This window comes from Aethalodelphis obliquidens, unplaced genomic scaffold, assembly GCF_003676395.1.
Source record: "Aethalodelphis obliquidens isolate GAN/ISIS:26980383/991018 unplaced genomic scaffold, ASM367639v1 scaffold85, whole genome shotgun sequence".
Classification (NCBI taxonomy): Eukaryota; Metazoa; Chordata; class Mammalia; order Artiodactyla; family Delphinidae; genus Aethalodelphis; species Aethalodelphis obliquidens.
In genome coordinates this window covers 6,078,202-6,093,726 of record NW_020838029.1, presented here as the reverse complement: position 1 = coordinate 6,093,726, position 15,525 = coordinate 6,078,202, and the positions used below count along the sequence as shown (strand labels likewise).

Below are 15,525 nucleotides of genomic sequence, written 5' to 3'. Positions count from 1 at the left end.
CCAAACTACACGTCCCTTCCCCAGTCTCCCGCCGTCCTGTCCCAACCGCAGCTTTAACCGCCAAGTTTCAAACCTCTCTCGGAGGCGCCAGCCAATTGGAGCGCAGACAGACTGTGCGTGGAGCACGCACGCGGCGCGCGCAGGAAGACGCGTTGGGGAGAAGGAGGGCCTGCGCGCCGCACCCTGACCCCGCCCCTTTTCCTCAGATGAGCATCCGCTTCCGGGTCCCAGGCTGAATTGATGGTGAGAGGAGTACGGGGCGCCTTAGGCCTGCCAGCGGGAGAGGTTGTACGAAGATTTTTACAGCGCCGTGGGCGCAGGACTCAGGCACGATGCGGGACGGGTATCTGGAAGGTGTCTGGTGGTAAAGGAAGGGCCGATCTGGGGACCCCCACCATTACTGATCCAATTAGGGAATGTGGGGTGGTACCATGCCCCGAGTCCCTGTGGGTAGTTGGAGTCAGCACTCCCTTGAATTTCCAAAGAAGTCAGATCTTTTTAGACGCGTTCCTGATTTCCTCTTCTCTAGAATGAAGACGGTACATCTATTTTGCAGGATTGTTGTGAGAAAAGAGATCGTTTCTATAGTGTACCTAACAGGTTGCTTGGAGTCCAGATATTCAGCCAAGTTGATAGTTTTCTTCCTTCTCTCCCAAAATGTTTATCACCTTCCTAGAAGTGGGTCGGGCCTAGAGACTGACAGCCTTGGAATGGGTTGGGGTTGTTTTCTGAAACTCGCTGGGCTGCTATCCCTTTTGAACCATTTTCGTCAGCTTTGATTCACCCTTCCATTTCAGGGCCTTGCTGGAGATGGACAGCCGGATTCCTTATGATGACTACCCGGTGGTTTTCCTGCCTGCCTATGAGAATCCCCCAGCATGGATTCCTCCTCATGAGGTGGGAACCATCTGTACAAGGGATTTTTTTTCCCCATAGGCAAGGGATGATATATGAAAGGTAGGATGGCAGGGTTAGAAAGCTCAATGGAGAGTGAATCTTAGCCAGAAGTTAGATTCTGAGCAACTGGGCCCATTGGGAACTTCTTATGGAATCCTCCTGCCAGAGTCCACTTACACCAGAGAATTCTGGAAATTCAGAGCCCTGATTTCCATTTTGTCGAGGTAAAGAAGTGGGGAGCTACTGGGTGGCTAGCATTTCCCCACTGCTATCCGTCTACCTATTCGGACAGTGTTATCTGTTCTACTTAAACTAAGTCCATGACTTCACCTTCTCCTGGCTTCAGGGTGATGCAGTTGTGTCCTAGATGAAGGTAGTAAGACTGGTAGTAATATTTCTGGGGTTGCTGTGTCTTGCAGAGGGTATACCACCCAGACTACAACAATGAGTTGACCCAGTTTCTGCCCCGTATCATCACACTGAAGAAGCCCCCTGGAGCTCAGGTGAGCTTATGGAACAGTTGCCTCTTATTCCAGGCGAGATTTGTCCATACCAGGCCCTGAAGTTGGCCACGGTTGGGGGGACGGATTGGGAAGCAGGTAAGGAGGTAAAGAAACTTACTCTTATGGGCAGAAAAGCTGAGATGCCACTTCCACAACTTCTGACTTCTCTCTAAGGGACACAAGGCAAGCTATCATACAGTGATGCCACTAGATGTTCTTGTGTTTGTGGTCTGTATTGAGCCCCCATTCTGTGCTCTTGTCTTACAGTTGGGATTTAACATCCGAGGAGGAAAGGCCTCCCAGCTAGGCATCTTCATCTCCAAGGTGCGTGTGCCTGGTAGGCAATATGGATAGCTACTTCCCTTTGTTAAGTTATCAGGTTGCAGAACCCTGATGTCCCAAGGCTTGGGGAGAGGGATGATTTAGTAGACTCATAGAAGGGGCATAGTGGGGTTACCCTTGCCCACTTAAAACTTCCCACCTGGCAAGCCACTGTTTCCCTGCATTGTCTCACACACACACACACAACCGATAGTACCTTACATTTGAATAGCACTTAATTCACTTACATTCTTTGAAATTATCCCACCTTGATCATGTATATTCTCTTCTTACCAACAGGTGATTCCGGACTCTGATGCACATCGAGCAGGACTTCAGGAAGGGGACCAAGTCCTAGCTGTGAATGATGTGGATTTCCAAGATATTGAGCACAGCAAGGTGAGCACAGCACCCTGGGCTGTGGTGAGGCAAGAAGCCATCCCAGGTAGGACACAGTGGATAAGATTAGCCTGATGTGTAACTTGATAAGAAAGAATTTCTCCTTGGTAAGAGGGAAGCAGCTCTTAGTGACCTAGAAGGTTGGAATGGCAAACTACATTCCTTCTGTTATGATTCTGTCCTGGGTTGTATCTCTTCATTTGTACAAGCTGCTGTGTTCCTTCCAGGCTGTTGAGATCCTGAAGACAGCTCGAGAAATCAGCATGCGTGTCCGCTTCTTTCCCTATAGTAAGTGCCGCTCTCTTTTTTGCTTACCTGGCGGGGCCTTCGGTAGGAACTCTTTAAATACCAATTACTGGAGGCCCCACAAGTTGGAGATGGGGAGTTGGGAGCTCAGGCTGGAAAATAACCTGCTCTTTTCCTCCTTCTTTCCCCCAGATTATCACCGCCAGAAAGAGAGGACTGTGCACTAGAGAGTTGCAACCCACAGCCCTCCACATGGAATCTTCTAGGACGAGCTAGCTAGGCCTCAGGGAAGCCACTTGGGAAACTCTACCCTCAGCCCCACCCTGGCAGAGTGGAGTAGGGAGGATGGGGAGACAGCGAGGCCCTGTCCTGAGCCAGCTGGCCAACTGCATTATCCCACCTGTACTGCACTTTGAGTTCCCTAGTTTTCTAGGTGGGCTTCACCTAGAAGGATGATGATGTCTAGGTATCGCTTAGCCTGTGGAGAACCCTGCTAGAGAAGGCAACTGACATTTATTGAATACCATGTGCGAGGCAATTCCACATATGTCATGTCATTTTCATTAACGTCTACAAATCTTGGGGGCCTCCCACCTAATCTGCCTAGCCATCTCATCCCATCCTTATGCTACCAGTCATACACTTTGGAGACTCCAGTGGAACCCCATTTTCCCCCACTCCCTCCTTCTATCTTCTCTCTCCAAAAAAGTAAAACACAATGCTGAGGAAATGTTGCTTGATACTGATTTGGATGATACTGATTGGGTGTTAAATGCCTTCGAGATAAAAATAGAAGCTCTTCCAAAGAGAAGAGCCACTAGAAGCAGCAGAGCAACACTATATGTACTTCACAATTATCTCTCTCAGAACATTAGGGAGACCCAGGAAGCTTATCTACAGTATAACTGAGGAATGGTATAGGGTGAGGGGGTACTGGAGGAAACAGTGCCCCTTCCCCCATGAGCTGTGGCCATTTCTCTGCAGGGGGCAGTATTAATATAGTTCTGTCTTCTCTTTTCCCAGATTCTTTCATCGGGAACATAAACTATGGGAGAGGCTTGGATGCATTTCTTTTCAGGGACAGCAGTAAGAAATTGCTTCCCAATTTTCACCTGGTTCGTTGAGTAGTACTGACTGCTGATTTCCCCCTTGTCTTCACCCCAGCCCCCAAATAACCTTCTGCTATGTTCTTAGCAATCCATTGTTAGAGATTCCAGGCCACACCTTATGCCATTTCCATTGGCATGTTCACAATACCCGTTCAGAATAGAAAGTTGTCTAATGAGGTATGGGGCAAAGTTGTACCCCATAATGAAAGTCCCGAATTTGCCTTGAAAGAATCCTGGGAAGCTTCAATATATACTTTGAGGCCCTTGCCCCCATTGAGTGATTCTAATGATCTGAGGTGGAGCCTGGATGTCTGAATTTTTATTTTTCTTTTTTTATTATTTTGTACTTAAAGATCTTTTTATTCAAAGTCACAATACAATTATGTACATCAACTATACCTCGATTTAAAAAATCACAATACAATTAGGAGGCTGCCCCTCTGCACTTTCAGTGCCACTTCTACTCATGTTGCCACAGTTAACCCACTTTGCCACTCTACTCTCTTCTCTCCAAATTTTGCACAAACCAACCAATTTACTAACTCTGCGAAGCAGTAATCACCCAGGGTTTCCATGCTTCTTTTTTGTTTTTAATGGATTTTAAAATAAGGGGAATAAGTCTTCAAATATGGGAAACAGTTCTAAATAGTAGTAACATATCTCTTTGAGGAAGTTCTGGTTCTTCCTATAAATCCCACCCCAGCTCTACTATGGTACCTCTTCTAGAGGCTCGCTGCTATTGTCAGGTGGCAACATCCTAGTGAGCAGAGCTGGAGGTACAATCCATCTAGCTGTCTCTGTGTTTCCTGGGAAATCCCCCCATATAGAATTTATGCTCCTGTTTGCTCTGCTGCCCCCCAGTGGCCATCTGAGTAAGAAGCTAGAGGCTGAGATACTTGCACAAAGGCATATTGGCTGAGTCTACTGAATGTTGAGGTCCAAGACTCTCCCAACTGTCTGTGGTTAAAAGGTTTTAAAACAACTCATCGAAGAAGTGTGGTAAACAGGGTAAAAAGTCCCAGCCAGGTGCCATGGGCCTAAGAGGCAAAAATCCTGCCCTAAATTGGTTTTTTGAGGTATTTAGAATGGTTCTGTGTTGGGGCACCAGCATGATGCAACTGCATTGTGGAGGTGTAGGCAGAGCATGGACAAGGTGCAAACAATAAGAGGCTGAGGTGAAAGGACCAGTCATTTATTGAGGGTGAGATAAGAAAACAGTGGAGAAGGAACTGTATCAATCTTTGAGGTATCCCAGCTGCTGTAGAACTGCATCCCCTATAGATGTGTTTTAGCAGTCAGAGACGGCCAGGTGGAATTCCTGGACTCTGTCAGAACTTTCCACCCTGTAACTGTGAGAAGTGGTCAAGAGAAAGTGATAGCATTTTCAGGGGTTCCGTTTTACTCCTAAGCCTAGGAATTGAACAAGAGCTTAGTAAGTGGCCAAGTATTTAAACCATAAACATGAGGTTGGGGGAGAAGGACTGGTACTGGGAAGCCCAAATGCAGTAAGTTGATCATGTTAGGCAGAGAGATAACCTAAACTATCAACAGGAACAATGGTTTTTGATGCCTGACTCATTGGAGGGTTCCAGTTGGATTTCAGCACTGAAGTGTGTGGTAAGGAAGGAAGGTAATAAAGTGGCTAGGGTCAAATCTCAACTCCCAGGGGCATCTTCTAGGACATACAGAAAAGGAATTTTTATCTTATGATCCCTTTCACCTAAAGGCAAACCAGGGAGCTGCTTTGGGCTGAAGTTAGTCCCATTTTCCCTTCAGTATCAGTCAGGCAGAAAAATTGGCCTGGCCATCAACTCAGCAAAGGAAGTTTGCCTTCTCTGCTTGTACCCTCCCTACCCCAGCAAAGCTAGGAGAAAGGATACTCTCGTCTTCCTTCAGTGGAGAGGAATTACCTCTGGAAGTGAGGGCAGAAGCCATGCTATGGAATAGCCCTGTGTGTGTGTGTGTGCAAAAGAAAGAGAAAAGGTCAGGTTTAGAGATATGATTCCAGGCCTTTGCACTGCATGATGGGGAGATGAACCTTACCCCCACCCCCACGATAGGACAAGCCAAGGTTATCCAAAAGAATAAGCAGTGGTGAATTTGGCACTGTTCTCAATAAACATCACATTGAGGTCTCTGGATTTTTCTTCTGCCTCCTCGGTAGAGACTTGTCTGGACAAATGAGAAATGATACAAGGGACCAGATAGTGGTAAGACCCCCTTCTGACCCAGAGTTAGTGGATAGGGATAGATCCTTCTGAGGCGTAAAGATGCATCCCTCGGACCAGGAGCCCTCGAAGCCCTGAACCCATGACCTTTCTGATCCCTGACACAGGTAACTCCTCCCAAGTAAATAGAGCACAGTAGACCCTCCCCATTGGGATTGAGCTCTAGGTATGCCAGAAGCAGTTGCAGTTATACCTTTCCTTTTGTTGTTCAGATCAATCTTGTTACCCACCAACATGATGATGACATACTCTGCCCGTACATCTTCTACCCACTTATCTGTTTCCTTGAAAAAGTTGATGTCTACAGGACAATGTGTTGCAGAGAGTTGAAACATTTAGTAGAGATTTGGAGAAAATAACATACCTGTCTTTCTCCTAGTCTTTTTTTTTTTTCTTATGCTCTAATGCTTGTATTTTTTAATCCTCTCTGCTAGTCTTACCAACCTCTCTATTGCTTCCCTCAATCCCCTTTTCAAGTAAAACATGGCATAACTCCCACTTGTGATGTCATAGACAACCACAGCAATAGTTGAATCATGAATGTTGCTAGAATTAGGCTGCAAAAGTTCTCCTGGCCAGCTGCATTCCATAGCTGCAGCTGAACCTGCATAAAACAAATGTTTAGAAAGAAGGTGGAGAAAGATAGAAAAGAAACTAGCTTTTTAAAGGCTAGAACTTAATAAAGGCATAAAAAGAGTCAAGGGAATTGGGTTCCTGAAAAGTGGCTGCTATGGCCACAAACCAAGTGCCTACCATCCTAGGACAGGTCCGATCTCAATACACTATTTTGATTAAGGAAGACCCTACAGAGCAGCAGATTTAAGGATTCAAGGCTACTTGGACTTTGTTACAGCTGGAGATTAGATGAGGGCAGACAGAATAAGAAACAGCACAGGATTTGGTAGTTTGGGGAGGTTTCACATTTTATTTCTCCTTTATCCACAGGTAATGTGGGGTGGTGCTACCCTACTGTGATGAATAGGCCTAAGTGATTGAGGTACCGGATTAGTGGCATGAGAGTGAACACTCACTATTCAGTCCTCTAAGTACATGATCTTAGAAAGTCAATTCCAAAGGTCTCCTGCAAACCCCTCCTCTACCCGCAAATACCAGGCAGTGTTAGACCCAGAAGTGGAGAATAGCGCTTGAAAAGTGTCCTGGCTCAGCTTTTCAACGCTTACAATAGATAACTTTGAGGAGAAGAATCCCTGGGTAAGTTGACCAAAGAAGGGGGCAAAATGTACTGTGTGATGCCTTGGCGGTGGGCTCACCCAGCAGGCGCCTTCGAAGCTGTTGTACATAAAGTGGGTGATGATAAGTAGGTCAAGTGTCACCCTAGGTGAGGAGGAAGTTGATTCCCCAGAGAACCCCCTGTTCCATTCCATACCATCACACCTTCCTGTTCCCAAAGCCCAACCCAGACCCCCGCTGCTCTGACCCCCAAGGATTGCAGTGTTTGGATTTGCGCAGAGACTGGTGCTTGGGTGCCTCGGCTGTGGGCCTTGTGGTGTGCTGTATGCTTGGCAGGTGGGTGGTACTTGCTTCCTGGGGCCACATGGCACTCTGTCCAACCATCAGCGTCGCCCTCAGGGCTGGTCTCAGGGCTGTGTCCCCTCAGGCGCTGCCCGCAGCTCCGAGGTGGGAGTGGGATAGTTGGGTGTGGGGGCAGAGGTGACCAGGGCTCAGAAGGAAAGTTGAAGGACTCAGGGGTAGGTGGCCTTGCCAGAGGGAAGTCAGGGTTGTTTAGAGGAAAAGCACGTGCTGCAGGAGATCTAATCACTGATGTGGGGTGGCGGGTGGGGAGGTGGCTTATTCTAGGTAGTTCCATTACCCTCCTGCGGGAAGAGGAGATACCAAAGCGATCAGCGGGCACATCTGGACAAGCTGATTTATTAGAGTGTTACAGTGGGGCTTCCACACAGAGGCACCCGAGCCAGGCACTCAGGTGCCCTCATCCCCCTCAGCCGCCAAAGCCTCCTGGCTCTCCTCTCTGCCGGGCTGCTGCTGAGCGAACTCCTCGATGACTATGTCCTCAGAGCTTGCAGAAGCAGCAGAGGGAAATGGAGGGTTAGGAACAGCTGTCTGAGCGTCTTCCACATCCACTCCCGTTTCCTGATCCCAGAGAAGTGATCCCTTCCCTGTTTCCCAACTCCGATCCTCACCGCCTCTCAGCTGCCCCCGCCCCACTTGGATCACACTGGCTTGTTTCCTTTGTGTCCTCCCCAGTCTGCCAACACAAAAGCCCCCATGAGGGCCAGAGGGAAAATAAGAATGGAGGGTGGGAAGGAGGGAAGGGATGGGAGAATGAAAGACGGGAGAAGTTAGGGTGAGGAGGCGCTGGGGGAAGGAAAAAGAAAACTGGAAGGGATGAGGGGGAAGGACGATTGGGAGAAGAGCAGGAGGTGGAGGGCGGGGGACGCAAAAAGGGAAAGAGGGGGGCGTATGAAAAGCACTGAACTATGACACGAAGCTAAACCATATGTTTCCACTGCACACCTATTGAAAGCAACACTCCAGGGAAGCTTTTTTCCATTTCCATCGTCATAAAATGGAGAGTGGCAGTGGGGAAAGGGGGGCGAGGTTTCCAGGCCTCACATTTTCTTACCTAGCAGCCTCTGTAGCAAGCATGGAGAGGGAAGGAAATATGGATTGAAGCTGATAAGTTCCCTGAAGAAATGTCCTGTTACTCATTCCTCTCCCTTTTTAACCCTCTCCCTCCCATATACACAATACACACACACACACACACAACTTCCCCTGAAAACCTAGACACCCAACCTACCTATTGCTATTCAATCTCTACCCAAACTGCCAGTCCTCGATTCATGAGATCAGAACTGCTTGGTCCCCAACCCCTGGGACCACTGTTCCTGTGAGTCCCACCTGGTCACTCACCGTTCGATGGCTTTGGATGCATCAGGATCAAGGGCAACTCCACGCCAACATCACTGCAAGGATCCCAAGGTAGAGTTACAGATTTCCCTCCAAGGCCACTCCCTGAACCTCTCCCTCAATTTTTCAGTCCTGGGATGCCCTTAGATTCTCCTGTGTCATTCTTTTGGTCTCCTGATCGCATCCTCCCCTTCTTGCCCCAGTTCCCCCTCCCCACAGTGTCTTACCTGGCTGTCAGGTCACCTAGGATGCTGAGGGTAGAATGACACCCTAAAATTAGCAGCTGGAAATGGTTAGTAGCAACCTAATTTTGCAGGGGAATGAAGGATTGTAAGGCCAACTCAACCACAGAATGGGTTTCTGGAAGGGAAGGTGGCTTGTTCGTGGAGCTCACAGGTTTGGGAAACTGGTCCAGGAGAAGGGGTGGGGAATAGCTTGAGTGGGTCAGTCCAACTGGGAGGAAAACAGAAGTGGCTCCCCAGCCCCTGCCCAGACAGACCCTGCACTCTTACTCACCCTCCACAGGACACCATCAGGTTGACTCTGACTTTGTAGGACACCAGGATCCCCAGCAGTTCCTTGTCCATTCCTGGTCGAAGACTGGAGGTGGTAGTATTCATTGTTGTGTGTTTGGAGGGGAGGGGCTGGGGGTTAATTCATTCAGTGCACCTTTTGTCATCTGACAGGGCTCCCAGGCTCTGATCTCCTACTCATTGGGACCACACTTCTGTTCCTCAGATCCAGTTTTACCAGGTCACCCTCTGCTCAGGAGCCTACCTCTCTGAATATGACTACTACACTGCTTGGCTTTCATGACCCTTAACAATCTAACCTTCCTGCCCTAACTCCCTAACACCTGGGATACAACCTAAGTGGACCCATGCTCTCTCCATCATCAGAACGTGCCATGCAGATTCCTACCTTCTAGCCTTTGCACAGGCTATGTTCCCAACCCGGAACACTCTTTTCTTCCTCTGTTGCTATCCAGATCCAACACCTTCTTCAAGCTCTAGCTCCTTCTGTCTCCTTTAGGAAGTCCTCTCCAGCTGTGCTGGCTTCTATTAACTTCTATTGGATTTGTAGTCTGAACCACACGTACTAACATTTAACTGTTAGATTGCATTTAAATTCCTCTTTGTTCTCCGTTTAGGCTGTAAATTGGCTGAAGGCAGAGACTGTCTTAAACGTCTTTGTATCCTCCCACATTGCTTAGCATAGGAATAAGCATGTAACAGGTGTTCAATGAAAACCCACTGATTGAAAAATAAGGCACAGAAAACTATATGATCTTGGGAAAGTCTCTTCATTGCCCTGGGATGCTGATCCTCTATCTGTAAAATAATGCTGTTTGTATGATTTCTCAGGCTCTTTCAAGCAATAATAGTCCATAGCAACATGATTGATAAGGCATAGGGAAAGGCAGTGGGAATTGATGCTTGTTAGATGGTGGCAGATGGCTTTTGGTGGGAGATACATCTTACACTAGGGCCTCCAAGTGTTAGGCATAGGACCAAATGAATGATTTGGTAGAATTATATCAATTCCTATCATATTTTTCTTCTTTTTGTCCTCTTTTCTCTCCATTTCTCATCTGTCTTGCATTGAACTTCTATCTTCACTAGAGAGTAGCTGCTGTAGAGATCGCAGTGTTAGAGCCAGATGACCTGTGATAGAATCTTTTCCATCTCTGCCACTTATTAGCTACGCAAGCTTGGACAAGTTCCTTCATCTCTCTGAGCCTCAGGGTCGTTAAGTGTAAAGTAGAATAAGAATACATATCCAGCCTACTTTAATGGGATTCTTATGAAGATAACAGTACCATACGTAAGACCTTTATGAGCTGTGAAATATTATACAACATAAGGAATTTTTCCTTTCCACTTTTTCCTTTCTTGTTGCCTATGACCTAAGCCTGCCGTTGGTCCCATGGGTATTATTTAGCTTACTGTCAGCCCTCTTGCCTGGAGGCAGCTCTGAACACTGACCTAGGGACATTTTTAAAAACAGGTAGGCTTCATTGAAGGTGAAACCTCATAACTGTACATATAGCACACAGAATGGGTTGGGGGTAGAAAATGAAGGTTGGGAGTTACATTTGAGCTTACATCGTGCTAGAGGCCAGATTGGTATCACCATGCTTGAATTTGCCATCCAGTGCCAGGCCCTGTTTCTGGCAGTTGGCAGCCAGGAGTGGGGTTACTGCAAAGCTCTTGGAGAAGGTGGAGTTAGCAGCTATAGTCTCCCTTTCAAAGGAAAAGAAGAGATGAACTTAAGCTAGGCTTGCCAACTAAGTGATTCTCATTCCCAAGAGTTTTTTGCACGATTCCATGAAACTACTGGAGTATCCAAGAGAGCTGGCATGTCTGACTGTGGAGAGTGGGAACAATTCACTCTGGTGGGAAATACTTATGCCTCTGCCCTCTCTCAGGACTTGATGATCCTCTTGTGGTATCCCCCCTCCAGCTCTCTTGAGAATCCCTCCCTCTTTCCACATCAACCCTGACCTTGATGTTCCTCAGTCCTGGGCTCTTCTCCACTTCCTTCTTTCCCCAACCCCCTCCTCTGCCTCCAGACCCCGGCCCTCGTCCCACCACCCTATCCCTTGGCTCTCTGACCCAGGCCCCAGCGCCAGCTCACATGAACTCCTGAACGAACACAGTCTTGGTGTACTTGTCTAGTGAATACAGGATGACATCTGTGATCTGGTCAACTGAAGAGCCGGGAAAAACACATGACTACAATTAGTCAGTCACCCTCGAGACCCCAACTTGCTGCCCTTGTACATGGGCACATTACTCATGATATTCTAAGATGTGCATATGGACAAACAGAGATACGTGTTCTGATAAGCCTGCAATGGAGGGAAAGCCTAGATGAATGCAGACTGGGTAAGTGGGGCAGAGTTCTGGAAAAAGACCTCTGGATTTGGGACCAGGTGCAGGGGGATAGGAAAAGAAGCTCACCTGAAATCTTAATCTTTTTGATGACCTTGTTGGTGCAGTTGTTGATGGAAACGTTGACAGTGATGGATTTGCCGTGGTAGTGAACCTGAAGCAGGAGGAGAGGCCCATTATAAGACTGGAGGGAGAACACCCAGATCAAGACCTAGAATTTGTTTCCTCTGTGCTTTTGTCACCCTGGCTTCCACCCTTGTCTTCCCAAGTAGGAGATCAATGAAGAAAGGGTGTCAGAGGGGTTGCAAGGTAGGGGGCATTAAGTGGGGGTCACAAACCTCCCTGTCCATCCAGGCCTGGAGTTGTAGGGGCTGAGCTGACAGAAGGAAGCGGCGAACAGTCTGGGCCCAGGGGCCAGGGCCTGGCTCCAGGGGTGCAAACTGGATTTTCCGAATCACCAACCGCACAGAGTCTCTAAGTAGAGGCCAAGGGGACAGCCAGAATGTCTCCTTAGGACCCACAGACCTTTCTCATGCTAACCCCATAGCCCAGTCCTTGCTTGGGGAGGGGAGGTGGTGGGAGGTCTCTGTCAGAGAACTCCTCTGGACCCTCAAGGTAGGTATCTAGACCACAGGTCAGCAAACTATGGCTCAGTGGCCAAATCTGGCCTGCTTCCTGTTTCTGTATGGCCTGCAAACTAAGAATGGTTATTACATTTTTTAATGGTTGAAAAGAAATCCACAATAATATTTCATGACATGTGGAAATTATGTAAAATTCAAATTTCAGTGTCCATAAATAAAGCCACGCTCGTTCATTTACGTACTGCCTATGGCTGTTCTCATGCTACAGTGGCACAGCTGAGTAGTTACAACAGAAACTACATTGCTCACAAAGCCTGAATATTTCTTTTTTGGCCTTTTACAGGAAAGTTTGCTGACCCTTGCCCTAGAGCAAAGAAGAGAAGTCAGAGGGAAATCAGAACTGGGCATCTGAGTTGGTGGTGACAGCGCTACAGAGGTTAGAAGTAGGGCTGTTTCTGTCCTGAGAGCAAGATCTGTTTTCTGGCACAGGCCGGAGGCAGGGATTTTGGAGAGGACCAAAGAAATACCTCTTGGAGACTTTCTCCTCCAGGTTTTCAGCACAGAAACTCTTCACTTCAAAGTCAACACCACAAGCCTGCAAAGGGGCAGGAGCAAGAAGAACTCATTTCTGACACTACCCCTCCCTTCCTCATGGGTTTATAAGGAAATGTCTGATCCCGTCCCTTAACTGTCCCTTTCTCTAGTCTTGTCCATTTATCCCCCTGTCCCTCTTTTTCAGAACCCAGACCTCACCTTCCCTGTATCATCAGGACCTGGCTGCAGTGTCACCGAACAGGGCAGGTTGACAACCATCTAAAAGATCAGAAGGAGGTCAGCAAACAGAAGAAACAGGGACCCCTTTCCTCTGTTCTCCTTCTTTAGCTTCCTTTCTTAATCTTCCCTGGAAGCCTTACCCGGGACTTGGGGTCAGTACCTGCAGGGTAAAAGGGTAGGCATTGTCCCCCAGCTTGTGCAGCAGTCGCTCCTGCAGGACTGTGAGGGGCCCCTGGGGGCTGCTATGCTCAGCTGGGACCACTTGCTGGACCTGTACATACAGATCTTTGCGGAACGTCAGACCAATCACATCCAAGTCATCATGGCCATAGCGAAAGGCACACGTCAACATGACAAACACTGCAGGCAAAGGAGGAAGAGAGTGACCTGTCAGACCTGAGGGGGAAAGGAGATCTTAAATAGCTCAGAGGAAGACATGGAGAGACAATGTAATATGATCAAAACAGTATGGCCATAAAGAAAAGGATCAATACATTTGACTATAGTAAAATTTAAAACTTCTTTACATTAAGTGTCTTTATAAATAATGAAACAAGCAAAAGCCTGAGAGGAAATACTTGCAACACATATAACAAACAAAAGTTTAGTGTTCATAATACATAAAGAACTCCCACAAATCAGTAATAAAAATAAAAACAGCCCAATATAAAAGTGTGCAAAGTTTATGAATAGACTCTGCACAGAAGAGCAAAACAGAATGGCCAATAAGGTATGAAAACATGTCCAGTCTAATGATAATCAGATAAGTGCAAATTAAAACCACAGTGAGAGGACTTCCCTGGTGGTCCCGTGGTTAAGGCTCTGCGCTCCCAATGCAGGGGACCTGGGTTCGATTCCTGGTCAGGGAACTAGATCCCACATGCCACAACTAAGAGTTCACGTGGGGCTTCCCTGGTGGCGCAGTGGTTGAGAGTCCGCCTGCCGATACAGGGGACACGGGTTCGTGCCCCGGTCCGGGAAGATCCCACACACCGCAGAGCGGCTGGGCCCGTGACCCATGGCCGCTGAGCCTGCACGTCCGGAGCCTGTGCTCCACAACGGGAGAGGCCACAACAGTGAGAGGCCCGCGTACCGGAAAAAAAAAAAAAAATAGAGTTCACATGCCGCAACTAAAAGATCCTGCATGCTGCAACTAAAAAAAAATCCCGCCTGCCACAACGAAGATCCTGCATGCCGCAACTAAGACCCAGCACAGCCAAATAAATAAATAAATAATTTTTAAAAACCCACAATGTGATAACACTTCACAGCCATCATATTGTCAAAAACTTTAAAGTCTGACAGCACTATGTGTTGAGCAGTGCTCCAGATGTGGAGCAATGTGGTTCATTACACACTGTGGTGGGAATATACATTAGTACAACCACTTTTTTTTTCTGTCAGAGTCCCTAGGTTTATTTATTTATTTTTTACAGAGGGCAATTCAATTAATGAGGAAACCAGTAAGATGTTAAGACTGATACAATAGAAAATTCAAGGACCTAGAGATTTGTAGTTGGTCAAGGGAATGCAGAAAAAAATTTGCTAACAAATCAGTACAGCCACTTTGGAAAACTGTTGGGCATTATCCAGTAAAGCTGAATCTTCTCATATCTTATGATCTAAGACGAATTTAGAGGAAGTCTTGTTCATGTCTATAAGGAGATACCTATGAGAATGTTCATTGCGTCAACATTTGTCATAGCATAAGATTGGAAATGATTTAAATACCTATCAATGGGAGAATGGGTAAACAGTTGTGGTATATTCATATCATGGAATACTAAACTGAGGTTAAAATAAATGAACTAAACTCCATGTATTAACATGGTTAAGTCTCAAAAACTATTGAGTAAAAAATGCTAGCTGCACGATGATATGCACAATCTGATACCATGTACGTAAAGTTGAAAAGCATGTAGAACAGTACCAAAGTCACTCACTGATATATAAATATAGAGTAGAAGTATAGAAACATCATGGGAGTAATAAACATCAAATTCAGGATAGTAATTATCTGCGGTGGAGGCAGGAAGAAAAGGAGGGAGGGAGGAAGGAGTATGGGATTAGGGAAGGATACACAGGAGACTTCAGTTTGATTCTGTAATTCTTTTTAAAGCTAGGTGGTGAGTACAGGGTATTCATTACATAATTCTCTAGGGTCAGAATACTTGGGCTTGAATATGACTTGCATAAGCCCCTCGAGTTGTCTGAGCCTCAGTTATTTCACCTGTCAATAATAGGACTGCACTGAGAGCTCTACATATGTTATTTGGACCTCACAATAATCCTCTGAAGTATTATTACCTCCACTTTACAGGTAGAGAAAATGAGCTCAGAGCAGCTAAGTGACAGCCCAGGATTTCAACTCAGGCCTGACTCCAAAGCCCAGTCTCGTACGTGCCCAACTTAACTCATAGGATGGTTGTAAGGAGTTGATGTATGAGAAATCCCTTTGGAAATTTAAATTAGATGTGGATGATGATGGTGATGATCATGGGAATATTAGAAAAGTGGAACGGTTATAAATGAACTTATACATTGCAGCTAGTACCTCAGATTAGGGGCAAATAGAAAGTCACTTGAGTGCACTAGTGGTGTGGGATGGGGTACAGAAAGATAGCTGTCCAAAGACAGTGACAGAGACTGAGGGAAGGAAAGATTTAGAACAGGGGTGG

General features: G+C 46.8%; 3 protein-coding genes across 5 annotated transcripts in view; 1 reads left to right on the top strand and 2 right to left on the bottom strand.

The window, feature by feature from the left end:
• The window catches only part of KIF4A (kinesin family member 4A), a 127,397-nt gene extending 127,284 nt beyond the window's left edge, over window positions 1-113 (bottom strand). The window contains exon 1 of one of the 2 annotated variants that reach the window (XM_027093647.1): window positions 2-113. The gene's annotated coding sequence lies outside the window, so the exon portion shown is untranslated. The remainder of the gene's footprint in view (window position 1) is intronic. The other variant, XM_027093650.1, reaches the window with a different exon arrangement.
• Window positions 114-222: 109 nt separating this feature from the next.
• PDZD11 (PDZ domain containing 11) lies at window positions 223-3,189 on the top strand. Of its 2 annotated transcripts, none has more exons than XM_027093654.1 (7): window positions 223-327; window positions 798-897; window positions 1,317-1,400; window positions 1,668-1,724; window positions 2,022-2,120; window positions 2,348-2,408; window positions 2,559-3,106. In XM_027093654.1, exons 2-7 carry the CDS (start codon window positions 811-813, stop codon window positions 2,591-2,593), a joined length of 423 nt encoding a protein of 140 aa, XP_026949455.1. In that variant the 5' UTR covers window positions 223-327; window positions 798-810; the 3' UTR covers window positions 2,594-3,106. The 2 variants fall into 2 exon arrangements, with proteins under 2 accessions (XP_026949455.1, XP_026949454.1); XM_027093653.1 differs by having other exon boundaries at window positions 251-364; window positions 2,559-3,189.
• Window positions 3,190-7,573: 4,384 nt separating this feature from the next.
• Window positions 7,574-13,701, bottom strand: ARR3 (arrestin 3). Its single transcript, XM_027093655.1, has 12 exons — window positions 13,008-13,701; window positions 12,827-12,886; window positions 12,601-12,668; window positions 11,828-11,963; window positions 11,559-11,643; window positions 11,233-11,305; window positions 10,701-10,838; window positions 9,112-9,195; window positions 8,823-8,846; window positions 8,599-8,651; window positions 8,309-8,318; window positions 7,574-7,741 (listed from the first exon to the last, which is right to left on the bottom strand). Exons 1-12 carry the CDS (start codon window positions 13,197-13,199, stop codon window positions 7,645-7,647), a joined length of 1,020 nt encoding a protein of 339 aa, XP_026949456.1. The 5' UTR covers window positions 13,200-13,701; the 3' UTR covers window positions 7,574-7,644.
• Between the last annotated feature and the right edge of the window lie 1,824 nt (window positions 13,702-15,525).

Excerpts from the sequence above, each read along its gene's own strand:
- ARR3 (XM_027093655.1), bottom strand. The coding sequence starts at position 13,199 with ATGTTGACGTGTGCCTTTCGCTATGGCCATGATGACTTGGATGTGATT. Across the intron at positions 9,196-10,700 it reads AATCTGGCCTCTAGCACGAT|TCTTCGACCAGGAATGGACA; the intron begins GTAAGCTCAAAT and ends TACCACCTCCAG. Across the intron at positions 8,652-8,822 it reads CTAGGTGACCTGACAGCCAG|TGATGTTGGCGTGGAGTTGC; the intron begins GTAAGACACTGT and ends GGATCCTTGCAG.
- PDZD11 (XM_027093653.1), top strand. The coding sequence starts at position 333 with ATGCGGGACGGGTATCTGGAAGGTGTCTGGTG. Across the intron at positions 365-797 it reads TATCTGGAAGGTGTCTGGTG|GGCCTTGCTGGAGATGGACA; the intron begins GTAAAGGAAGGG and ends CTTCCATTTCAG. Across the intron at positions 898-1,316 it reads CATGGATTCCTCCTCATGAG|AGGGTATACCACCCAGACTA; the intron begins GTGGGAACCATC and ends TGTGTCTTGCAG.